Source organism: Asterias amurensis, chromosome 21 (assembly GCF_032118995.1).
Source record: "Asterias amurensis chromosome 21, ASM3211899v1".
Lineage (NCBI taxonomy): Eukaryota > Metazoa > Echinodermata > Asteroidea > Forcipulatida > Asteriidae > Asterias > Asterias amurensis.
In genome coordinates this window covers 4818243-4839461 of record NC_092668.1, presented here as the reverse complement: position 1 = coordinate 4839461, position 21219 = coordinate 4818243, and the positions used below count along the sequence as shown (strand labels likewise).

Sequence of the window (21219 nt, the reverse complement as noted above, 5' to 3'; positions counted from 1 at the left end):
ACTGTGATACTTTGGACACGAGTCTGATAGCATACATGCAATAATTATTTTTGCGTTGCATGCATGCTAAATACAACACATGCTAGCTCTGTGTGCTTGAAATTGAACTCCGTACGTGAGAAAATTTTATATGAAATGATGGATCAACAAAATTCAGGAATATTTGGTTCATTTGGCACAGTGGATCCGAGGTTAAATGTTTCAGGTTGGTATATTATTTCCTATTACATTTGATTTATCATTGTAGGGCCTAGATAGTTGTTATGTTATTTTGAGACCAACAAGAGGCAAGCCGTTTCCGTTGCGTTGGTTCTTGCATGGTAGAATTAATCTAATTCTAATTCTACCTCCATGGTTCTTGGTAGGTGTCGAAAAAGGATTGCTAGTCATCTCACCCCCTGGCAAAGTCGCCCCCTACAAAGTCGCCCCCAGCAAGCTCGCCCCCTCCGCGTACAAACTCGCCCCCTCACAACGTCGCTTCCTACAGAGTAGGGGACATGGGTATGGGAGGGGTGGTCGGAACTGACTTAAACTAGGCAGTTTCATCAAGTTGATTTCACGTGTACCAAAACGCACACACACACAGCCCCGAAAAAAAAGAACGAAATATATTAAATCATAACTCACATTTTGTACAACTCACAACTATGAGACTTGACAGCAGGCAGGAGCATTCTCTCTCCGTGCTTACATTTCAAAAATATTCGAAATCGGATGAATACTTTCGGAGATATTGTAAAAAATAGAGAGCAACGACAAAAAACAGAGGCTTGGCCTCGCGTGCAGCGCCCATTCGTTTGTGCATGACGTCACCTATGAACCCCGTGGACAACGGATTTCGGAAATCTTTGGAAAGCGCCGAAGAAGCCCGAAGACGGTTTTTTGCGATGCGGGAGCACATGTTTACACTAAATGAGATAATGATTACATCATCGTGTAGCCGATAAAATTCCGCACATCGTACAGCTAGCCGCATAGCTTTTACCATAAAAACCTATTTTTGTCGGCGTTTTCCATTTTTTGAATCAAGATTTCTTCCAGAGACAATCATCAAAATTGAATGCGACTTTGTCAGTGCTAATTCCCATACTTTTAAGTTTAACTTGTGAAAATTTGGTGTAATTTGATTATGTTTTCTTCTCCCTCCGAAAGGTTTTGTTCGACCATTTCTTGCAAAGTTGTCCTAAATACGCCTGATTGTACATGTACGTCGTACATCTTCGTGTTTCCGTGATGTGCCACCACAAGAGGGCGTGTGTTACAATAAGTTTGATAGGCCGGGGCTCTAATAATGTTTCGTCTTGGCTGGGGGAAAGCTGCCCGATCTTCTTTTTGATAATTTCTACGTTCTGAATTGATAATAACAGACTGCTCATCTTGAGACAAAAGAAACTAGTATTATTATATATTTTTAAAGGCCTATACTAATTGAAACGAAAGTAGAGCAAAAAAGTTGATAGTATAGCCACTAGTTTTTAGAAATTGTCTTTGTAAGTATAACAAAAATAATCCATGTATACCAATGCCTTCATCCTCAAGTTTTTTAAAGATTGTTCTAAATTTTTACTGTGTTAATGCTACAATTTTAAATCAAAGGATCAACTGATCTTAAATTAAAGAAAACACCAGTCATAAACTCTTTAATTTTATTCCATTCTGGTTAATTTAATAATGTTATTTGTTGACATAATTAATAAAGAATATTCACACAAACACCTGCAAAACTTAACACATATTTAATTTTTATAGTTAACAATTTCCCCCACGATGCCGCTCCTCAGTTTGATTCACAAAATATCACTTTTTGCCGTTTATAAAAAATCATACTAGCGCCTTAAAGCACAGTTTGTAAACCTCCCCATTGATAGAGGGCGCTCGCCTAGTGTGCGCCCTCTATTGCCATAGGCTGTGCATTAAACTTGGCCGTGGCCGATATGAAGAAAAACATAACAATTGAACTTGAACACGGGTACGTTTTTTTCACGATCCACGCTTATTAAAAACGGTATATCTCTGCAACCAAACATCCGATTTCAAAATTTTAAATTGATTTTTACTCCTAAGAATACACCTTAACAGACCACATCTTTTCAGAGAAAAAATCACCTGCATTAAATTTCACTGAAAAAGCCTACTTAAACTTAAAGAAGCATGCATCCCCCCACTGTTTTTGGATGGGCGGGTTTTTCTGGGCTACTCCTGTCCTGGGCTGGGGAGTCCTGGGGTGCGTTCCACTTGCGCATACGTTGCCAACAGTTCTGCACACGTTTGCCTAGTTCGGGTGAGCTCCTGACAAGAGCTAATCGAACGATCACACTCACCGCTCTCGTAGTCACGTCATGCACCTCTGGGGCCAGCCCTCCAAAAGTGACCTACTTGCGGATAAAGCCATAGTCTTAGGTCAGGTATCACCCACGGTTAAAAATAGCGCATGGCGCAACTTGTCTGGGTCGGGGGTCATCTTCAGTGAAACTGTGTCTGCACTAGTTGCGATAACGTAACCCTCCTCCCGACGGCCGCCAGGCTGGAGGGCTACGAGACCGGTTCGAGCGACAACGGTTAATCTGGTCCAACACGTACAATTTTGACAGCTAGTCACCAGACTTGCCACATTTTTACCACTTTCAAAAATCATGACACAAATTCTAAGGGCACGAAGTTAATTCTCAATGTCTAATGAACACTCAACACCACTGAGAAAATATTTTTGAAGAAAAAGGACAAAAACTTACCAGATCCTGGAGCGAATTCCCAGGTTTATATTTTGAACCTGTTTCATCGCTTTGCAAACGCAATATTTTGTTGTTGGGCTAAACCATTCTGTAAAAGGGGTGTTACAAAGTTGCAGTGCTGCACTGCGTGCGCACCATTATGAGTGAACACGCACTGCAACATTGTAACACCCCTTTTACAGAATGGTTTTTTTATTAGCAAATATTTTTTTATTAGCAAATAATTATTAGCATAAAACCTTGGTAACGAGTAAAGGGATAGAGGTTGGTGTAGAATAAAACATTGTGAGAAACGGCTCCCTCTGAAATGGAGTATTTTTCGAGAAAGAAGTAATTTTCCACGAATTTGATTTCGAGACCTCAAGTTTAGAATTTGAGGTCTCGAAATCAAGCATCTGAAAGCACACAACTTCGTGTGACAAGGGTGTTTTTTTCTTTTCATAGTTATCTCGCAACTCCGACAACCAACCATACTCAGATTGTCACAGTTTTGTTATTTTATGCATTTTATGTTGAGATACAGCAAGTAAGAAGACTGGTCTTTGACACTTACCGATAGTGTCCGCTGGCTTTAACTTACACAGTTTAAAGACAATGATAGTAGAAAGCTTCCCTTGAAATTTTACTGACTGAGTTACAAGTAGTTTTTGAGAAATGAGTAAAGCAAGTAAATTTCATCTCAGTTTTAGCATGAAAAACGTATTAACCAATTATGCTATGGTATAATATCATAACTGGTTAGTTGGATTTTACCATGTTTACATGCTAAAATAATTTTCGTCTCACTTTTAGACGAAAATTATTTTGTGATTCGTTTTACTCATTTCTCAAAAACTACAGAACCTCAGTTAGCAATAATTTGAAGGGAAGCTTTCCACTATCATTATCTTCAAACCCTGTAAGTTTTAAAATGTAAATCTGTGGACATTTTGAAAAAGTACCCAAATCCTTGAAGGTGAGCGCATGGGCTGCTGTGCCAGGGTTCTCCCTGCTGCTGCAGATTGAGCCGACACATATACAAATTGTGTGCCAATGCGCCAATCCACCCTATAGGCAAAAAAAATTATAAAGCAAAATATTTACTAATTTCAAAAATTATTAATTTCAAAAATATTTATATTTTATAATGCTTCTTAAAATAAAGAAAAACATGTAGAAAACATTCTGAAGACCTTCGGCATCATTTTTGGCAGTACAGGTATGTGCATTGGACCAATTCAGGCCTGTGTAACGAGGGCACCAAGGCATCGTTTCCTACATGTAGGTCAGTTAGTAAAGGGCACCTGTGGACAGCCTGATACTTCACTTCATGGGAGGCAACAAAGGCGATTGCTTTCATGCCCCTGGTCATTGCTGTGGTGCCCTTGAAATGCTACTAGAAATTAGCAATATCCTCATGGGGGGGGGGGCATACATAGGGTGCCCATTACCGAGGAGAAAATGCCTTGGTGCCCTTTCCCTTTCAAAAACAAAGCATACAAGCCTGAAAGAAATTGTACAATTTTACTGTAGCATTTCATGGGCACCTACATGTAGGCATTGATAACAAAAGGGGGCATGGATGCAATCGCCTCCATGCCTCCGTGACTTATTGTATTAGTCCTGCCACTTCCCCTAACCTCATATTACAAATGTACCTCAATAATTTTACTGTCTGAGTAGTTCTGAAGAAATTCATCTAATGTTTTTGTTTTTGTTTGTTCCTTCCCATGCAGTACCGTCAGGAGCTGGTGCATCCATATCTCCCTATCTAAATGTTGACCCCTACTACTTGAACCAGGTGAGACCGAGTTTGTTTGTATTTTTTTAAAGGGACACGTTGCCTTGGATCGGGCGAGTTGGTTCATGAAAAGTGTGTTTGTTATAACTGTCAAAGACCAGGGCCCAGTTTCATGGCTCTGCTTACCGCCGAATTCTGCGCTTACGATCATGATTCCCCGCTTACAAGCAAGCGCCGAATTTCCGTGCTAGCCTTGTAAGCGTAGAATTCCTACATGTACATGTAGTATTGCGGAGTAGCACGCGCAGAAGCTAAAATTCGCCGCTAACCCGTGAAATGCCCTTGCCGTAGGCGCAGAATTCCCTGCGCCTGTGCTTACGGTTAGCAGAGGCATAAAATTGGGCCCAGTATTCTCATTTGGTGTATCCCAGTATGCACGATTGGTCAGTGGAAATTGGTCAGTGGAGTTGTGAGATTATGATGAGAGAAAAAAAAAAGACCCATAATTCAGATGCCTAATAAAAGGCTTCATTCCGGAAGTCTTGTGTGAGTGATAAATTACCTCTTTCATGTCTTTTTCAAGGTACAATTACCTCAGAGGGAGCCGTTTCTCACACTGTTTTTTACTATCAACAGCTTTCCATTGCTTGTTACCAAGTAATTTTGTTATACTAAAAATTTTGTTGAGTAATTACCTACATGTATAGTGTCCACTGCCTTTAAGTGACGTGATGCCCCTGGGCCCCAGCCTTTCTGTAGGCCCTAGCCTGTTAAGATTTTTTGCTTAAGTTCAACCATGTGGTAGATTATTTTGCTGCATTCATATCAAATAGACAGATACATGTAGAAGAGCTTTCAGAATATCGAGGGGAAGATGATGAAAGGTTCAAGTGAGATCAGAAGATCCGATTACATAAGCTGATTGCATCAATTGCCTCAGGCTTTTAATTAACAGATCATTTCTGATTTTGTTTAATTTTTTTTCTTTTTTTTTCTTGACAGGGTGGGCCTCAGTTCATCGTTCCCACGGGTCAGGCCCGTGCTAGAGGAAGATTTGAATTGGCGTTTTCGCAAATTGGAAGTTCAGTTATGGCAGGTATGAGCAAACATTTCAACTGATCCTGGAAAAACAGTTTGTTTTCTGATAACTTATTATTTTTTTGTAGATTATTACTATTTTTTCCCCTCTTGACATGCTTAAAGTGACTGGACACACCTTTGGTAATTGTCAAAGACCAGTCTTCTCACTAGCAGGGTTCTCCACAGGCATGACAGGGTTAAATTTTGTCTGGGCGCTAAACCAGTCCTGTACTATTGTCAAATTGCGCAAATCATTCCTGCACTGTTGTCAAATTTCGCAAATAATTCATGCACGATCTCCAAACACCGCAAATTGTTCCTGTACTATCGGCATATTGCGCAAATTATACCTGCACTATCGCCAAATTGCGCAAACTATTCATGCTCAATAGATAAGTCGATTGCACAAACCACAAACCATTCCTGCATGATCGGCAAATTTGCACAAACTATTCCTGCAAGATCGACTGATTGTGCAAACATTTTTGTGCAAGTCATTTCAGCATGAACAACACAACCACTGATCTTGAACTAAAATCTTGAACTAAAATCCACTGTGAACTTTTATTTTTGTTTTTGTATAATGGCTTTAAGATAGATTGGTTTGTACTTTAATCAAATGAAGGCAGAAATTATCTAGGAACTTTCAGGAAGTCTTGGGTCCCTATAAAGGAAATTAACTTTCAAAGATTGAAAGTCAGAGAACAATTAGCCTTTGAGTTGGGCACCAAAAGATGATCTTATTGAATATGAAGGGAATAAATGTAGGAAATGAACATTTGAAAAACCTGTCATCTTTGTTGCCGGCAAATCTTCCCTAAAATTTCCCTTTTTACAAAATGTGAGTTCCAGAACAAAACAGGTGTGATTCAGTAACTCTTATCGTCCCTATCAAAAGAGATGGATGCTTTAAATTGATCTGGACTTAGGAAATGAGTTTCAGTTTTAAATTCGGTTTATTTTAGTGATTTATTTTAGTAGAATTGTGATCAGATTCCAGATGGGTCTGCGGGGAGTTCTATTTTTTATTCCCCACAAGGAAATGCAATGTTCCTCAGAAGGAGATTTTGCTTTTTTTTGCAAGGCAAAATGTTTCTCCAATTTCTATGATTGATTACGACAATTATTTTATGGTGATTTATGACTTCACAGGTGCTGTGTATGGTGCGCTAAACGGTGTTAGGATATCGACCAAAGAAACGCGGGAGTTGAGCGGTAAAGTCAGAGTCTCACAGTAAGTGTTACAACATACATGTACAGTACACGTACATTCATGACATTACCGGTATAGACGATGTGACCTCTGACGTCACTCGAAAACTAAACATGATTCGCGCGCATACTGCCGGGCAAAACCTTTGTCTTTTGGCAGCCAGCTAGAAGGTGTATGCAATCTTACCATGACTACGCGTCTTTTTGCTCGGCGAAACATGACGTATTGTTTTTTCAACAGAGGGCGGTTTGAATGTAAACATAGGTCACATCGTCTATAATGTAGATCAACATCAGCCGAGGTCTTGAATTCAGGCATCTGAAAGCACACAACTTGTGTGACAAGGGTGTTTTTTTCCCTTCCATTAGTTTTTCGCAATTTCGACGACCATTGAGCTCAAACGTCCATGGATAATCAGGGCTGTATGCTACGTTTTTGAAAGGGCAAGGGCCTCAAGGCATTTTCTTCTTGGTAAAAAGGGCACCCTATGATGAAATTGCAAACTTGTACTGGAGCATTTCAAGGGCACCAAGGCAATGACCAGGGGACACGGAGGCAATCGCCTTTGTTTCCTCCTCGAAGTATCAGGCCTGGATATTGCATAACACATGTACATCTATATACCAAGTGTGAAGACTGGTCTTTGGCAATTACCAAAGGTGTCCAGTGCCTTTAAAGGAAGTGTGCCCTCTTGATTTGAGCCATTATGCATTGTACATTGTTAGGGTAATCCACAATCTCAATTGATGAAGTTATAAAGCTAAGCCAAGCCGGATATCGACCCATGAATGTATTAATACAAACGATAACTTGGATGACTTTATGGAAGGATTATTCTATGCCTGGCTAAATTATCATTTAAATTGATTGGTGGCATTTACATCTACACCGGAAATTTAGGCTTAGGCCTACTGAGTTTGATTTACAGCGGATTACACAGGGCTGAGTTTATTCAGATGTTATGTTTTACAGATTTTTTATTTAATGAACAGATATATTTATAACCCTGTTGAGTTGATTTTTTTTTTTTTTAACTTGATGTTTTTCAAAATGCATTCAGTAGATTCTTCAAATATTCCTAGAATTTTGTGATCGTCTTTTTGCGGGTTGTTTTGTTTTCCTGGACAGACTTGAGTGGCCATTTCTTTAATCCGCTCTTTACGCCTACACTTAATATCTTAGATTACTTCAATTTGAAAGATTAGTCATTCTAAATCTCCAGAGATGGTCTCCATAATTGGTCTTGTTAAGATTTATTACCAATTTTCTTGCATACTACATGTAGTTCTAGTTTAAAGACTCTGGGGACACTATTGGTCATTGTCAGAGATCAGTCTTCTCACTTGCTGTATCTACAATGTATGCATAAAATAACAAACCTGTGAAAATTTGAGCTCAATTGGTCCTCGAGATACGAATGAAAGAAAAAACACCATTGTCACACGACGTTGTGTGCTTTCAGATGCTTGATTTCAAGACCTCAAATTCTAAAACTGAGGTATCGAAATCAAATTCGTGGAAAATTACTTCTTTCTCGAAAACTACGTCTCTTTAGAGGGAGCCATTTCTCACAGTGTTTTGTACCATCAACCTCTCCCCATTACTCTTTACCAAATAAGGTTTTATGCTATAATTGTTTGGAGTAATTACCAATAGTGTCCACTGCCTTTAATGTATCCCAGTTTAATGTACGATCAAAACCCCTCTTATTTGTCGTCTGAGGCTGCTTTCTGATTGTTGATGTCTTTTAAAATTGGACTGATTTAAAAGCAAAAAAGGAGACAAACAATATAGGCTTGGGCGATATCACGATATTATCGAATATCGCGATATTAATTTGGAAACGATTTCGATATCGGATGGATTTGGTTTTAATCGAAATATCGATATATCGCGATATATCGCGATTATCGCTATATTGATTAAATATCGCGATGTATTTGCAAGCTTAGACATATTGCACCCCATGGGTTTGGAGTAAAACCAGAAGAATAGGTCATTAGAACAGCTCTTCTATGATATGACTGTCTCTTCTACAACTTTTACTTGATGTTTGAATACTGATGATGTCAAATTTAATTAATCGCGATATATTGTCGGCGATATATCGTGAATAAAATAAATCGATATCGCCCAAGCTTAGTAAACAATCTGAAAAGCGTTCATAAAAATGACAACTTCTTTCTCCAGAAGACGATCAGAGCATACTGATCGAAACGTCGAGTTGAAACCAACAGTTATTTTCAGAACCACCCCAACTCGTTAGAGATAGTCATTAAATGGTGTTACCGCAAACCTTTCCATATATCGTATTTCCACCATGCAAAGTTTCAAATCCTACTTATCTTTTAACATCTTTTTCAATGTGCAAGTACTGTGAGTGTATTCAGTGCTAGACACATGTACCTTGAAGTATGGGTAAAACCAAGTAATGTTCTTTATGATTGTCGATGCAAATTTACACATTCATTAAGCTTTGCCTGTTTCTTTTTTGGCTCATATTGAATTGTGCTCTCATCATTTCAGGATGCTGAACTTAGTAACTAAGCAAGGGGCCTCTTCTGCTAACGTTGTAGGCGTGATCGGTAAGCTGATTTTAAGGATACCAATTGTTTTCTGAAGCCTGGTTCATACTTCCTGCGAGTGCAAAGTTATGCAAAGCGCTTTTTTCTGCCATATGGCTGTTTTCACAGCAACAAATGTTTGGTTGCAAATTATTTGTTAGGATTTTGTGAACGTCAAAATTCGTATCGCATTCGCATCGCATTCACATTCCCAGGAAGTATGGATCGGGCGCTAAGTACATACATGTATTACAAACTTTCAGAAAGAAAGGTAATTGCAGTGATGAGTTTTGAGACCCAATTATTTAGCACCTTAAAGTAAATTAGCCTGAACAGAAAGGGCAGACCTTCAAAATCCTGAACAAGACTTGTATGTACTTTGTACATTAAACATGTTGGTCAGTCCTTTAAACCTATAGATACCTTGCAATACGCGTAGCGTACTCACAAGTTACAGGTATTGTTTGTAAGGCGCGTTCTGTATTGTGTAGGAAATCGATAGCTCCACCTTGCATAACGCGAAACGCTGCAGGTAGACTGAATTCACACGCACACGTTTAGGCATAGAGAACAGTATTTGCCTCCTTTTTGAGAGTGTGACGTCACGTGCAATGGGTCTATTAAAGTTTTCTGTCAACAAGACCAAATTGTATACATGCAGTTGACAAAAAATTGATAATTTACAAAAAGTTGGTTAATCTGCTGCCAGCGACATGTACCCAAAAATCTCTTTCTGACCAAAGAGAGACACAGCAAAACCATGATTGGTTTAAAAAATGAGAGTAAAACCTCCTACATGTTCGTGTGTGTAGTTCACTATTTTTCCCTTCACGTTGTAGTCCATTATACACTTCTAAGAATATGGATTTATTGGGTAAGTCTGCCACCAGCGACATGTACAGTCCACAAAAAACTCGTTCTGACCAAAAACAAACACAGCAAAACCATTATTGGTTTTTAAAAAAATGAGAGTAAAAACTCCTAGTTCGCTAGTTTCCCCTTCACATTGTAGTCCATCATACACTTCCAAGAATATTGATTTATAGGGTAAATCTGCCACCACCGACACCCCATAAAACTCTTTCTGACCAAAAAAACCCACAGCGAAACCATGATTGGTTTAAAAAATGAGAGTAAAACCTCGTAGTTTACTCGTTTTCCCTTCACATTATACATGTAGTACATTTCACACTTCCAGGAATATGGATTAATCGGGTAAACCTAAACTCCCTTTGTGACCAGAGAAAAACACAGCCAAACCATGATTGGTTTATAAAAAAATGAGGGTCAAACCTCCGTGTTAGTTTTCTTGTCTTTCTCTACCGGATATTGAACTACCTCTGCAACAAGGCGGTGTTTGTTTGAAACTCAGATTATAAGATTCACCTGTTGTATTGAGGGCTTAATCTTCAAATCATCCTACGGCAATCTTGGCAATCATTCTAGAAGTACACACCTTGCACTTAAAGGGACACTTTGCCTTGGATGGAGCGAGTTGGCCTTTGAAAAGCATTTGAAATCGTTTGTAATAAAATCCATATGGTGTATAATGATCCACATAAACATGCCTCGAAAATGCATGGTTTTCCTTAATATACATCAGGAACTAACACGGCGCGCCATTTTGCGAAGTCAAGGAAGTGTTTGACTCCTAAAAAGGCTGATTAAATGTTAGTTGGCTTAGTTAAAGGAACACCACGCAATCTCGAGGCATGTTTGTGTGGATCTTTATATTCTACTTTTAAAACATCTTTCTAACCATTATGCGTTTCATAACAAACGGTTTTAAATGCTTTTTACTGACCAACTCGACCGATCCAAGGCAAAGTCACTGTCCCTTAAACACGATTTGCTGAGATTTTCCTCATAAAGTTAGAGCAAGAGTTTGGCATTTTATTTAACCCCCACAAGACACAAATTTACCGTCTGTGCCAATTTAGAGGAGAACAGATTAAGACCTGCCCTTGAGTCTTGATGGGGGTGATACATTATTGATACTCACATACAATGTACATGTAAGTCATGGGAAGTGAGATTGTTTTCACCAAGTGTGGGTGTCGGTTAGGAAGATTACAGATAACTTCCCGTCTGGAGAAATGTGTTTTTGGTGCTGGGGGAGGGGGAGGCATGAGGGGGGAAATGTAAAGGAAGGGTTGTGGCGGAGTTTTGGATTTCTATCAATGTAATGAAGGTTTAAATAATGATACCATGGCTTGCTGGTAGCAAGATGACTGGCTCTAGCGTCTAAATGAAACATTAAACCACAAGGGAAAAGTACATTGAATTAATCGGAAACCCTGTTGTTGTGAAAAAAAAGAAAAAAGAAAGGATGGCTTTGGGTAGATCTACAGATCTGTACCAACTCCTTGATACGCGTAAAGTTCCCTGAAAAAAAACCAATCATTTGAAAAATCTCTCTTTTATAATGGAATTTTTTTCCTGATGCCCATCATCAGGCATGCAACTTTTGCAGCCAATCAGCTGATTTCCTCTTTTTCTTTTCAAAGCAGTGCCTTAGAAACTGAAAGAAAAAAAAGATGTACAAAATAAAGTGTGATCGGCCATTTCCTCTTTTTGGCATGGGGGGCAAATGGCAAGTTGCACCTGTGCCATATTGAATTAACACATCTCCCTGGTTGTACAAAATTTCCACTGATTGCAAGATGCAAATGCTGGCAGCTCTAGGTCTGTCCTGTCATTGATTGATTGATTGTTGAATCAAATGGGTTGGCAGAATTTTGGTTTCAACTATTACTTTTTATGTCAAATATACATCGTAGATACTGGTTAATAACCATTTTACTCTCAAAATTTGCAATTAGTCATGTTAGTAATTGGAGTCAAAAATTACCTCTTGAAGCCAGTGAGGATATTCCCCTAAATGAGTTTGAACACAGTTCTCCAGCTTTGGCAAACTGAGGGTGCTATTTTCCATACTAAATAGCCGCCACTGACGTCTCGATTCCTTTGTCGCGCAGGTTTGTTTGACCCCTCGTTTTTCAGAAATTTTGTTAGGAGCGTTCTGTAGAAAAAATATTTTTACCATGTTTTAACATGAAGTAAGAGACTCGTTATGTTTTATTTTATGTTTCCTATGGACTCCAGCTGTTAGAAAACTCTAATATCTTTGTATTTGAGATCGTAAATGACGTGTGCACATATGACATGTATGACGTCAGCGGCATTGTCCTTTGACGTGCACTCAATGGCAGAAGTGTTTTTCGTTTTTCAAATCCTTTGGGTTGGGGCCTGATTTTTTAATCGATAATTACGAAAAATTCAAAATCACATTAAAATGGTGAACAAGTGCATTATCAACAAGTTAAAATACCACTACTGCTCAGGTAGGTGTTTAAGCATTGTAAACTCAAAACGCATTGCTTTTCTGAGTTCTGTCTGTCTGTGAAAAAAAAAATCAACGGGCAAATCACTTGGGGGAATTCAAACCCACAACCTTTTCTTAGAGCAACGCCTTACCACTAGACCACTGAGCCAGCCCAGCGGTTAACGGTAAAGGCAGCTGGTACCATAATTAAATGATCCAATAGATGGAAAAAAATATTATTATCATTTTTGTTTATGCCAACCATGCCCCTGTAGTCTTTAAATCGATGTGCGAGGGCCTGTCCGCTGACTGTTTTCATTCTTTGTGTTCCGCAGCGCTTATGTACAGTATTCTTGGTCTGGGGTTATCGTGGGGTCGCGGAACTGAAGATGAGTTGAATACCCTCGGAGCTGCCACGGCAACGGGACTTCTTTACAAGTCGTCAGGTGAGATGGTTTTTTTTACCTGTTGAAGTTCTGAAGACTCAATTAGTTATGGCTAAACACACATTTCTTCGTTTAGTAAGAAGTAACAATGGAAAGTGTTTTAAAGAAGGCTAATGGCTGTTAGTGTTTTCAATTTATATTGTTTAGAGTGACTAATGAGATTGTAAGAAAATGGAGAAGTTTTTTAATTCTAAAGAGTAGAGTTGAAGTCAGAAAGGATTTGAACCTCAAAGCTTTATCATCCACTCATTCATTATGCCTGTGTGGAACAGCATCAATGCATTTTCTTCTTGGTAAAGGGCACCCTATGAGGAAATTGAAAATTTCTACTGGAGCATTTCAAGGGCACCAAGGCGATGACCAGGGGGCACGTAGGCAATCGACCGTCAAGTATCAGGGCTGCATAATTACAGTCATGATTTTGTTGCATTTTATTAATATCACATTTTGTGGCCCACAGGCCAAATTGGACGTGATTTACAATATTTAAAAGACATTAAGAAAATTGCAAGTAGGATTAAGACACTTTATTAAAAAACACACATATACAGGACTGGAGGAAGAATGCAATAAATAAACAGGCACACGGGCCAAATTGGATGTGATTTACATTAAATAAATGGCAATACATGTACGTATCGTATGGAAGTAGTAAAAAAACATTGACTCTGCCATAAAATGGTCGACCGTTTTACTTCGCGACATTGAAGGAAAACTGCAATGCAGAGGCATGTTTGTGTGGATGATTATATTCTACTTTTGAAATTTGTTTCTAGCCATATACATTTCATAACAAAGGGTTTCAAACGCTTTTCAATGACCAACTCGACCGATCCAAAGCAAGGTGTTTCTTTAAGAAAATTGCAGGGCGGATTAAAACACGTTAACAAAATCCTCTCTCTTTGAAACTCTTCCTTGCGGTTGATTCATTCTCGAACTCATCTTTGCATCTAGCCTCTGAAAACTTCATATGCCAATAAAGGTATCTTTTTTCCAGAATGATTGATCAAATAATTGCATAATTTAATTGCATGCTGGAGGATAGCCCTGGTGCTCTTACACTTTCGATTTGTACAACAGTGACGTCCTGGACATCAGGGTACATTTCTGGGGCGGACAATTTTCCTGTGTACAGAGAAAGAGTCCTATATACATCTACCTGATATAGGGCTAGCTCGAGGATGGATGTATTATTTGGATTGTTATGAGTAGTATTGCTAAGATAATCCTGCAGTACATGTAGGGTTCAATCCTGTATGCCTTGTGTTTTTGAAGGGCAAAGACACCGAGGCATTTTCTTGTTAGTAAAGGGAACCCACCCAATGTGTAAACTTCTACTGTAGCATTTCAAGGGCACTTTAGACTAGTTTAACTTGTGTATTTTGCAGCCTTGGATGGCAAATAATCAGATGTCCCTAATGTACATGTATTTTTATTTTTTGCATTTTCAGCCTTGTTAGGTCTATTAAATAAAATAGTTTAACTTGCGTATTTTTCAGCAATGTTTAGGCCAATAGCTACAGTTTGACTTGTGTTATCGCAGCCTTGGCCAAGTTCGAGCAGCATGCAATTCATCCGGGGTACCAGGCAAAATCACTCAATGGTCGACAACAGTCTCCCTTGTTAAAGCTTGCTCCTTTTTAGGTCAATAACAAGTTAAACTTGTGTAATTTGCGGCCAGGATGAAGATAATGGTCAAGGGAGCTGGTCGTACTGTTTGAACTTGTTGAACCAATAACTAGTGGGAATTAGTTTATTATTCCAAATTAGTTAAACTTGTCAGGCCAAACTAGTTTGAGCTTGTGCATTTTGCAGCCATATTAGGCCAGTGTTTTTTGCTGTCTTGTTCTGCTGCCAATAACTAGTTTAACTTGTGTTATTTGCAGCCGGGTTGAAGACGATGGCCAAGGGAGGAGCAGCTGGTCTAGGGATAGCAACGATTTGGTGTTTGTGGCAGAATAAAGACAGACTGAAATCTTGGAATGTTCAAAGCTTATAAAGACAATTCATTGTTATCGGATGAACACTGGATACAGGTGTTCTTTTTATCAAAACAGTTAATGAAAGGAGGTAGACTCTCAGCAGAATTAAGGAGTCCTCGCCATCTTGAAGGGATTGCAATCTATTTCTCAGAAGAATGAGAAGAGTTATTGGTTGAATCTAGTTCTGTCAACGGAGTCACTTCACCCTCAAGTCTGTATCACCTGGCGATGATGAAAGGGACGCGGATCAATGGCGTCAGTATTAAGAATCTCTGTAAATGTTTGAATTGTCCAGAAAGGGACTCATTGATTTTGACGAGTGTGAAACCTTTATTGTTGTCCTCTAAACTGAGTAGGTATTTAAAGTGGTGGAACTTAAAAAGGGAAACGATGTCAGGAAATAACCTTAATCTGACAAGGGGAAGACGATCGAGATGTCAAGACATCTATGATGTCAAGACGTCTTTGGGACACCTGGTTTGAAATTTCACTCTACATGTACTTTCCCCATACTGTATATTGTACTGTAAGTTTTATTCTTAAATGCAGTGGACACTTTTGGTAATTACTCAAAATATTTATTGGCATAAAACCTTACTTGGTAACGAGTAATGGGGAGATGTAGTATAAAACATTGTGAGAAACGACTCCCTCTATTAAAGTGGAGAAGATTTTGAGAAAGAAGTAATTTTCCACGATTTTGATTTCAAGACCACAGATTTAGAACTTAGTTGAGGTCTCGAAATCAAGCATCTGAACCCACACAACTTTGTGTGACAAGGGTGTTTTTTCTTTCTTTATTATCTCGCAACTTCAACGACCGATTGAGCTCAAATTTTCCCAGGTTTGTTATTTTATGCATATTTTGAGATACATGTACATGTACACCAGGTGAGAAGACTGGTCTTTGATAATTACCAAAAGTGTCCAGTGTCTTTAATGTAAGTAAGTAAATTGCATGATTCGATTTTGTAATTAGTGTGAAAACCTGTTATCTAATTGCCTATTGGTCAATCCTGTTCATGTGACACTATATAAGCCACACCCTGTTCACAATAACTGGCTCCACTGATTATTACAAAAGGATTGTTATTTTTCTTTGGGTGATTTATGCCAGAAAAAGACCAAAACAAAGGATTTGGCATTTGAAACGGTTGATTTTTGGTAAAATTACTTTGGCGTTTATCAAAGTATGTGTGTGTGGTACACTAACTGACCAATTTCATTTCCAATTTCATAATGCTGCTCAGCAGAAAATGCTGCTTTTTGCTAAGCAAACAAATTAGTGCTGCACCAGTGGCACCAATAAATAAACTTACTGGAATGTTGGCTGGTAACCTGTTTTCTGCTGAGCATGATTTGTTGTGCGGCCAGGCTTTATGAAATTGGGCCCAGATCTAGGCCAGGGGTGGATTTCACAAAGGTAGTCCTAACTTAGGACTAGTCCTAGGCAATGCTAAGAGATAGGACCAGTCCTATTAACTGATCCTAACTTAGGACTGGTCCTATTCCTTAGCATTGCCTAGGACTAGTCCTAAGTTAGGACTACCTTTGTGAAATCCACCCCTGGGCACTCAATGTTTGATCTCAGAACAATAAAACATCTGTTTCCTAAAGGATTAGAAATAAACAACTGATTATGTTTTTGGTTAAGATCAATGTGCCATAAATTCTACTGACAATTAAGTACCTTTGACTGACATGTATTGCATGTTAAAGGTTAAAGGCAGTGGAAAACTATTGGTAATTACTCAAAATATTTATTAGCATAAAACCTTACTTGGTAACGAGTAATGGGGAGAGGTTGATAGTATAAAACATTGTGAGAAATGGCTCCCTCTGAAGTGGAGTAGTTTTCGAGAAAGAAGTTATTTTCCACGACTTTGATTTCGAGACCTCAGATTTAGATCTTGAGGTCCCGAAATCAAACGTCTGAACGCACACAACGTCGTGTCACAAGAGTATTTTTTTTTTTGTCTCGAGTAATTACCAATCACGCAACTTCGACGACCAATTGAGCTCAAATTTTCACAGGTTGGTTATTTTATTCATATTATGTTGAGATACAGCAAGTGGAAAAAAAAACATATCTAGGATTGGAAACTTTACATGATAGTTATGCTTGCGGTATAACACCATGTAGTGATAATCTATGAAAAGAACCATTGGATTCAACTCAAGAGGTCATCATTACATGGTGTCACCTCAAATCTTAACTATAAAGTAAATTATATGTTTACACCACTGACCGTGAAAGAGACTCCCCTTCGTGGCTTGCCCAACAATAGCAAATTCTAACCAGTTGTAAAAACGGGTTCCACCATTTTCCAGATTTGCAAAAACGGCAGTAAACATTGTCTGAATCAATAATTGAAGTAAACAATAGTATGTGAGGTCGCTGACCGTTAGGTCATTCATAGGAATACAGAATCACATGATATTACATTTTGGTTCATTATGTATTCATAGCTTTCCCCTTCAGACATTCTGATTGCCCGTATTGAATTCCTTAAAACGTGAAGTGACTGGAACCCACAGAGGAGACTGGACATGGTTTTGATTACACTTCCAGGCTTGCTAATTCCCACGGTCTCCAGTTTCATTAATTGTTTTTTACTTCAAAATATTCTGCCTTTTTACGAGACGGCGCGGTAGTGTATTGGTTACTGGTACAACAACTAGTGTAAAATTCACAAATTTACACGTGTGACTTTATGGTATAAACAGGCTGTTCCAAATGGTCGACACAGTAGTCAACCATTGGTCGAACAGGAGTGTATTTCACAAAGAGTTACGATCTCGAGTTAGGAATGGCTATTCGTCCTGACTTTAGTACTAGCCTATATGTAAGTAGGAATTCCTATTAATAGTCCTACATGTAACTCTTTGTGAAATCGACTCGAGACTTCGGTTCATAGTCAACATTTAGTTAATAATGGGTGCACATCTCGAACTTGCTCGTTATGGCGTTTGCCAACCTAAAGTGTTTAACATTCACCTAAAAAGTGTTTAAAAGTGAATGTTTATGAACATATCTTTCGGGAAAGACGTATTGATTGAGCCGCTTTGCTGATTTTTGTTTGCCAAAGAATTCTGGATTGTGTATCTGTGTCCACCGTTTTAATCATACATTTGTTACAATGTTATTTAATGTTTTATTATGTACTTTATTTTACCTCAAATTTGAAAAAAAAAAAATATATAATAAAAAAAGCGGAAGTTAGTATTTCATGGAGTTGGAAATGTTTGGTCTCAGAATCGTTTGTAAATTCTTTACGCGCAGATAAAGACATGTGATTGGTGTCTGCTTAGCAGTCACGTGTTGGTCAGCAATAGTCGTGTAAGGCAGAGGGCTTGTCCTGAATCTGTAAGAGCTACACCTGTATGGTTTGAATGTAGGTTGATTTCTTAGAGACATTGAAGATCTGAAATGTCTTAAATGTAGCTTTAAAGGCACTGGTCACTGTTGGTTATTGCTTAAAACAAAAACTTACTTTTTACAAGCAATCAGGAGCTGTTGGTAACAATAAAACATCTTGAGAAACAGCTCCATCTGAAGCAACGTAGCTTTTGAGAAAGAATTAATTTCTCACTAAAATAATATTTGAATTTATTTCCAAACCTCACGCATCTGAAAGCACACAACTTGTGTCACAAGGATGTTTTTTCGTCCATTGTTCTCTCGCAACTTCGAGATATCTGAAATGTCTCCTTGATGTTTTATTCGCATTGATTTGAACCCTAATAAAGAAACTTGGGTTATTGAGCAATTGAGCAGTAGTTGCTTTCAGGCGCTTCCGCTGCGATTGATGAACGTTTTATTAATGTTGTGATGAATTTTTGCGAGGCGAAGAGTTTCGGCGCCAAATTTCACGTATTCCGTCCACAGTTTCTCCTTCCGGGCTTTCAAACCCGGGCTTCCGGTTTGAGCTCTTCTACTTGGTACCTCTTTAATTAAAACCCCTGTTGTGATGGAGTGTTGTTATCCGAATGTTTCTACTGTTTTCGTAAACACACTGGTCAGCTCATTAATAAAATACTAATATAATAGTATTAAGAGTCAGTTCAGGTAAATAATTGACATAGTTGCTCACGGTCAAAAAATTGATTTTTTTTATACTTTGTGGGTGGAAGGGCCTTGGGGTGCAAGTAAACAAAATTGCATTTTCAATTCTATATATAGCCCGTTGCCATGGTTACGGCTCATTTTGTTTTTTGGCCATTTTAGGCCGATTTTGGGGTCTGAAAAACTGGTTTTTAGCTCATATTTACAACTCCACCCCACCAAAATGCAAAATTATTTCAAAAAACCTTTTATATCACTACAAAGTATCATCCTTGGCCTCCCTTGAGAAAAAAAATTATTGCTTTAAATATCACCCTTGTGCTATTTTTGCATCATGCATTACAGTATGTTTTTGGAACTTGCAAAATCGACATTTTTACCCTATTTTTGGACCCCAAAATGTCAACTTGCCAGGGGTCTCAGAAAATTTTCCTTTCGGCTGTGATTAGGGCCAACATTGGTCTTTCCATATCTGGTGTCAAAAACTTGGGCAATTGTATCCTGTTGTGACAGTACTGCCTCAAAACTAGACTTTTTTCCCCAAAACGTGAAAAATGCCTTTTTAAGGGTCTTTTCACATAATATCGACATACGTGTCCATGGTAAAAAAAAAGGAATATTTTTCTGATACTTTGTGGGTGGTAGGGACTTGGGGTCCAAATAAACAGCATTTACATTTCAAATCATAATATAACACGTTGCCATGGTAACAGTTCATTTGTGTTTAGGCCACTTTAGTCCGATTTTGGGGTCTGAAAAACTGTTTTTTTTAGTTAATATTTACAACTCCACCCCACCAAAAAACAAAAATATTTCATAAAACTTTTTACATCACTACAAAGTATCATCCTTGGCTTTACTTGAGACAACAAAATACTGCTATAAATTTTACCCTTGTGCTATTTTTAGAACGTGCATTGGAATATGTTTTTTTGAACTTGCAAAATCAACATTTTTACCATATTTTTTGCCCTCAAAATTTCATTTTTTCAGGGGTCTCAGAATATTTTCCTTTCGGGTTTGATCAGGGCCAAAATTTGTCTTTTTATTTCTGGTAAGAAAAACTTGGGCAAGTGTATCCTGATGTTAACAGTGCTGTCTCAAAAATAGACCTTTTTCCCCAAACAGAACAATGCATTTTGAATTGTTTTTTCTTCATATTGAATTTCTAACAATAATAATTATATCAATCTTGCAGCTTTTCCTAAGCACTCTATAGGCTTAGTGGATTACCCAACATTGATCAGGAACTGTTGATGACCTTAATTTGAGAGTTTGCCCGGCCCAGCCCCAATCATATTTCTTGACATTGCATAAAACAATGTTTTGTGAATAGCGCCTCTTTTTTTGAAAGTGTTCCCTTTCGGTTGTTATTGGTATTTTCATGTCTTCTGGGTAGAAACTCTGTGTTTATTGTATCTTGTTGTGACTGATCATGCCTTAAGTATAGTAATTTTTCCAAAAACAATGCATGCTTGTTAAAAATCTGGCACTGTTTCCATGCCCTTTGAGTAATGAATACAAAGTTTTTATTTAAACATAATGGTATCCAACCAAACCATAACCAATGCTTTGCCACTGAGAGTTCTTGATTTGGCTACTTTACCTATTGTACAGGTATGATTCCCATTGCAAGTAGAGTGCCATGAGCATTCTTTACAAGTTGTCTTTTTTTACAGGGCCTAGTCTCCTTGGTCCCTGCCTGCTACCAAATGTAAAACTTTTCATAGAGATAGAGATCATAAACAATGTAGTTTCTGTGCTTGAGGCAGATGGTTTGGAGCATGCAATCATGTCCAACACAAATGTGGGAAATTAAAAAGCCCGCTTAAAAGTGTTGGAAAAGTTTGCCAAGATCTTATTAAAAACAATGATACTAACGATTTGCAAGATGAGCGTAAGAGATCATTTAAAAGGAACACGTTGCCTGGGATCGGTCAAGTTGGTCTTTGAAATGCGTTTGTAACCGCTTGTTATAAAATGCATGGTTAGAAAGATGTTTTTGAGTGATACTTGTGTGGATCATTATATTCTACTTTTAAAATATCTTTCTAATCATATGCATTTTGTAATAAACGTTTACAAACGCTT

General features: G+C 38.2%; 1 protein-coding gene across 1 annotated transcript; it reads left to right on the top strand.

Moving 5' to 3' along the window:
* Positions 1-6: 6 nt before the first annotated feature.
* On the top strand, positions 7-18297 carry LOC139953100 (mitochondrial import inner membrane translocase subunit Tim23-like). Its single transcript, XM_071952511.1, has 7 exons — positions 7-205; positions 4448-4512; positions 5455-5548; positions 6685-6766; positions 9272-9330; positions 12970-13080; positions 14967-18297. The coding sequence occupies exons 1-7, from the start codon at positions 64-66 to the stop codon at positions 15077-15079; spliced, it is 666 nt and encodes a 221-aa protein (XP_071808612.1). The 5' UTR covers positions 7-63; the 3' UTR covers positions 15080-18297.
* The last annotated feature ends 2922 nt before the right edge of the window (positions 18298-21219 follow it).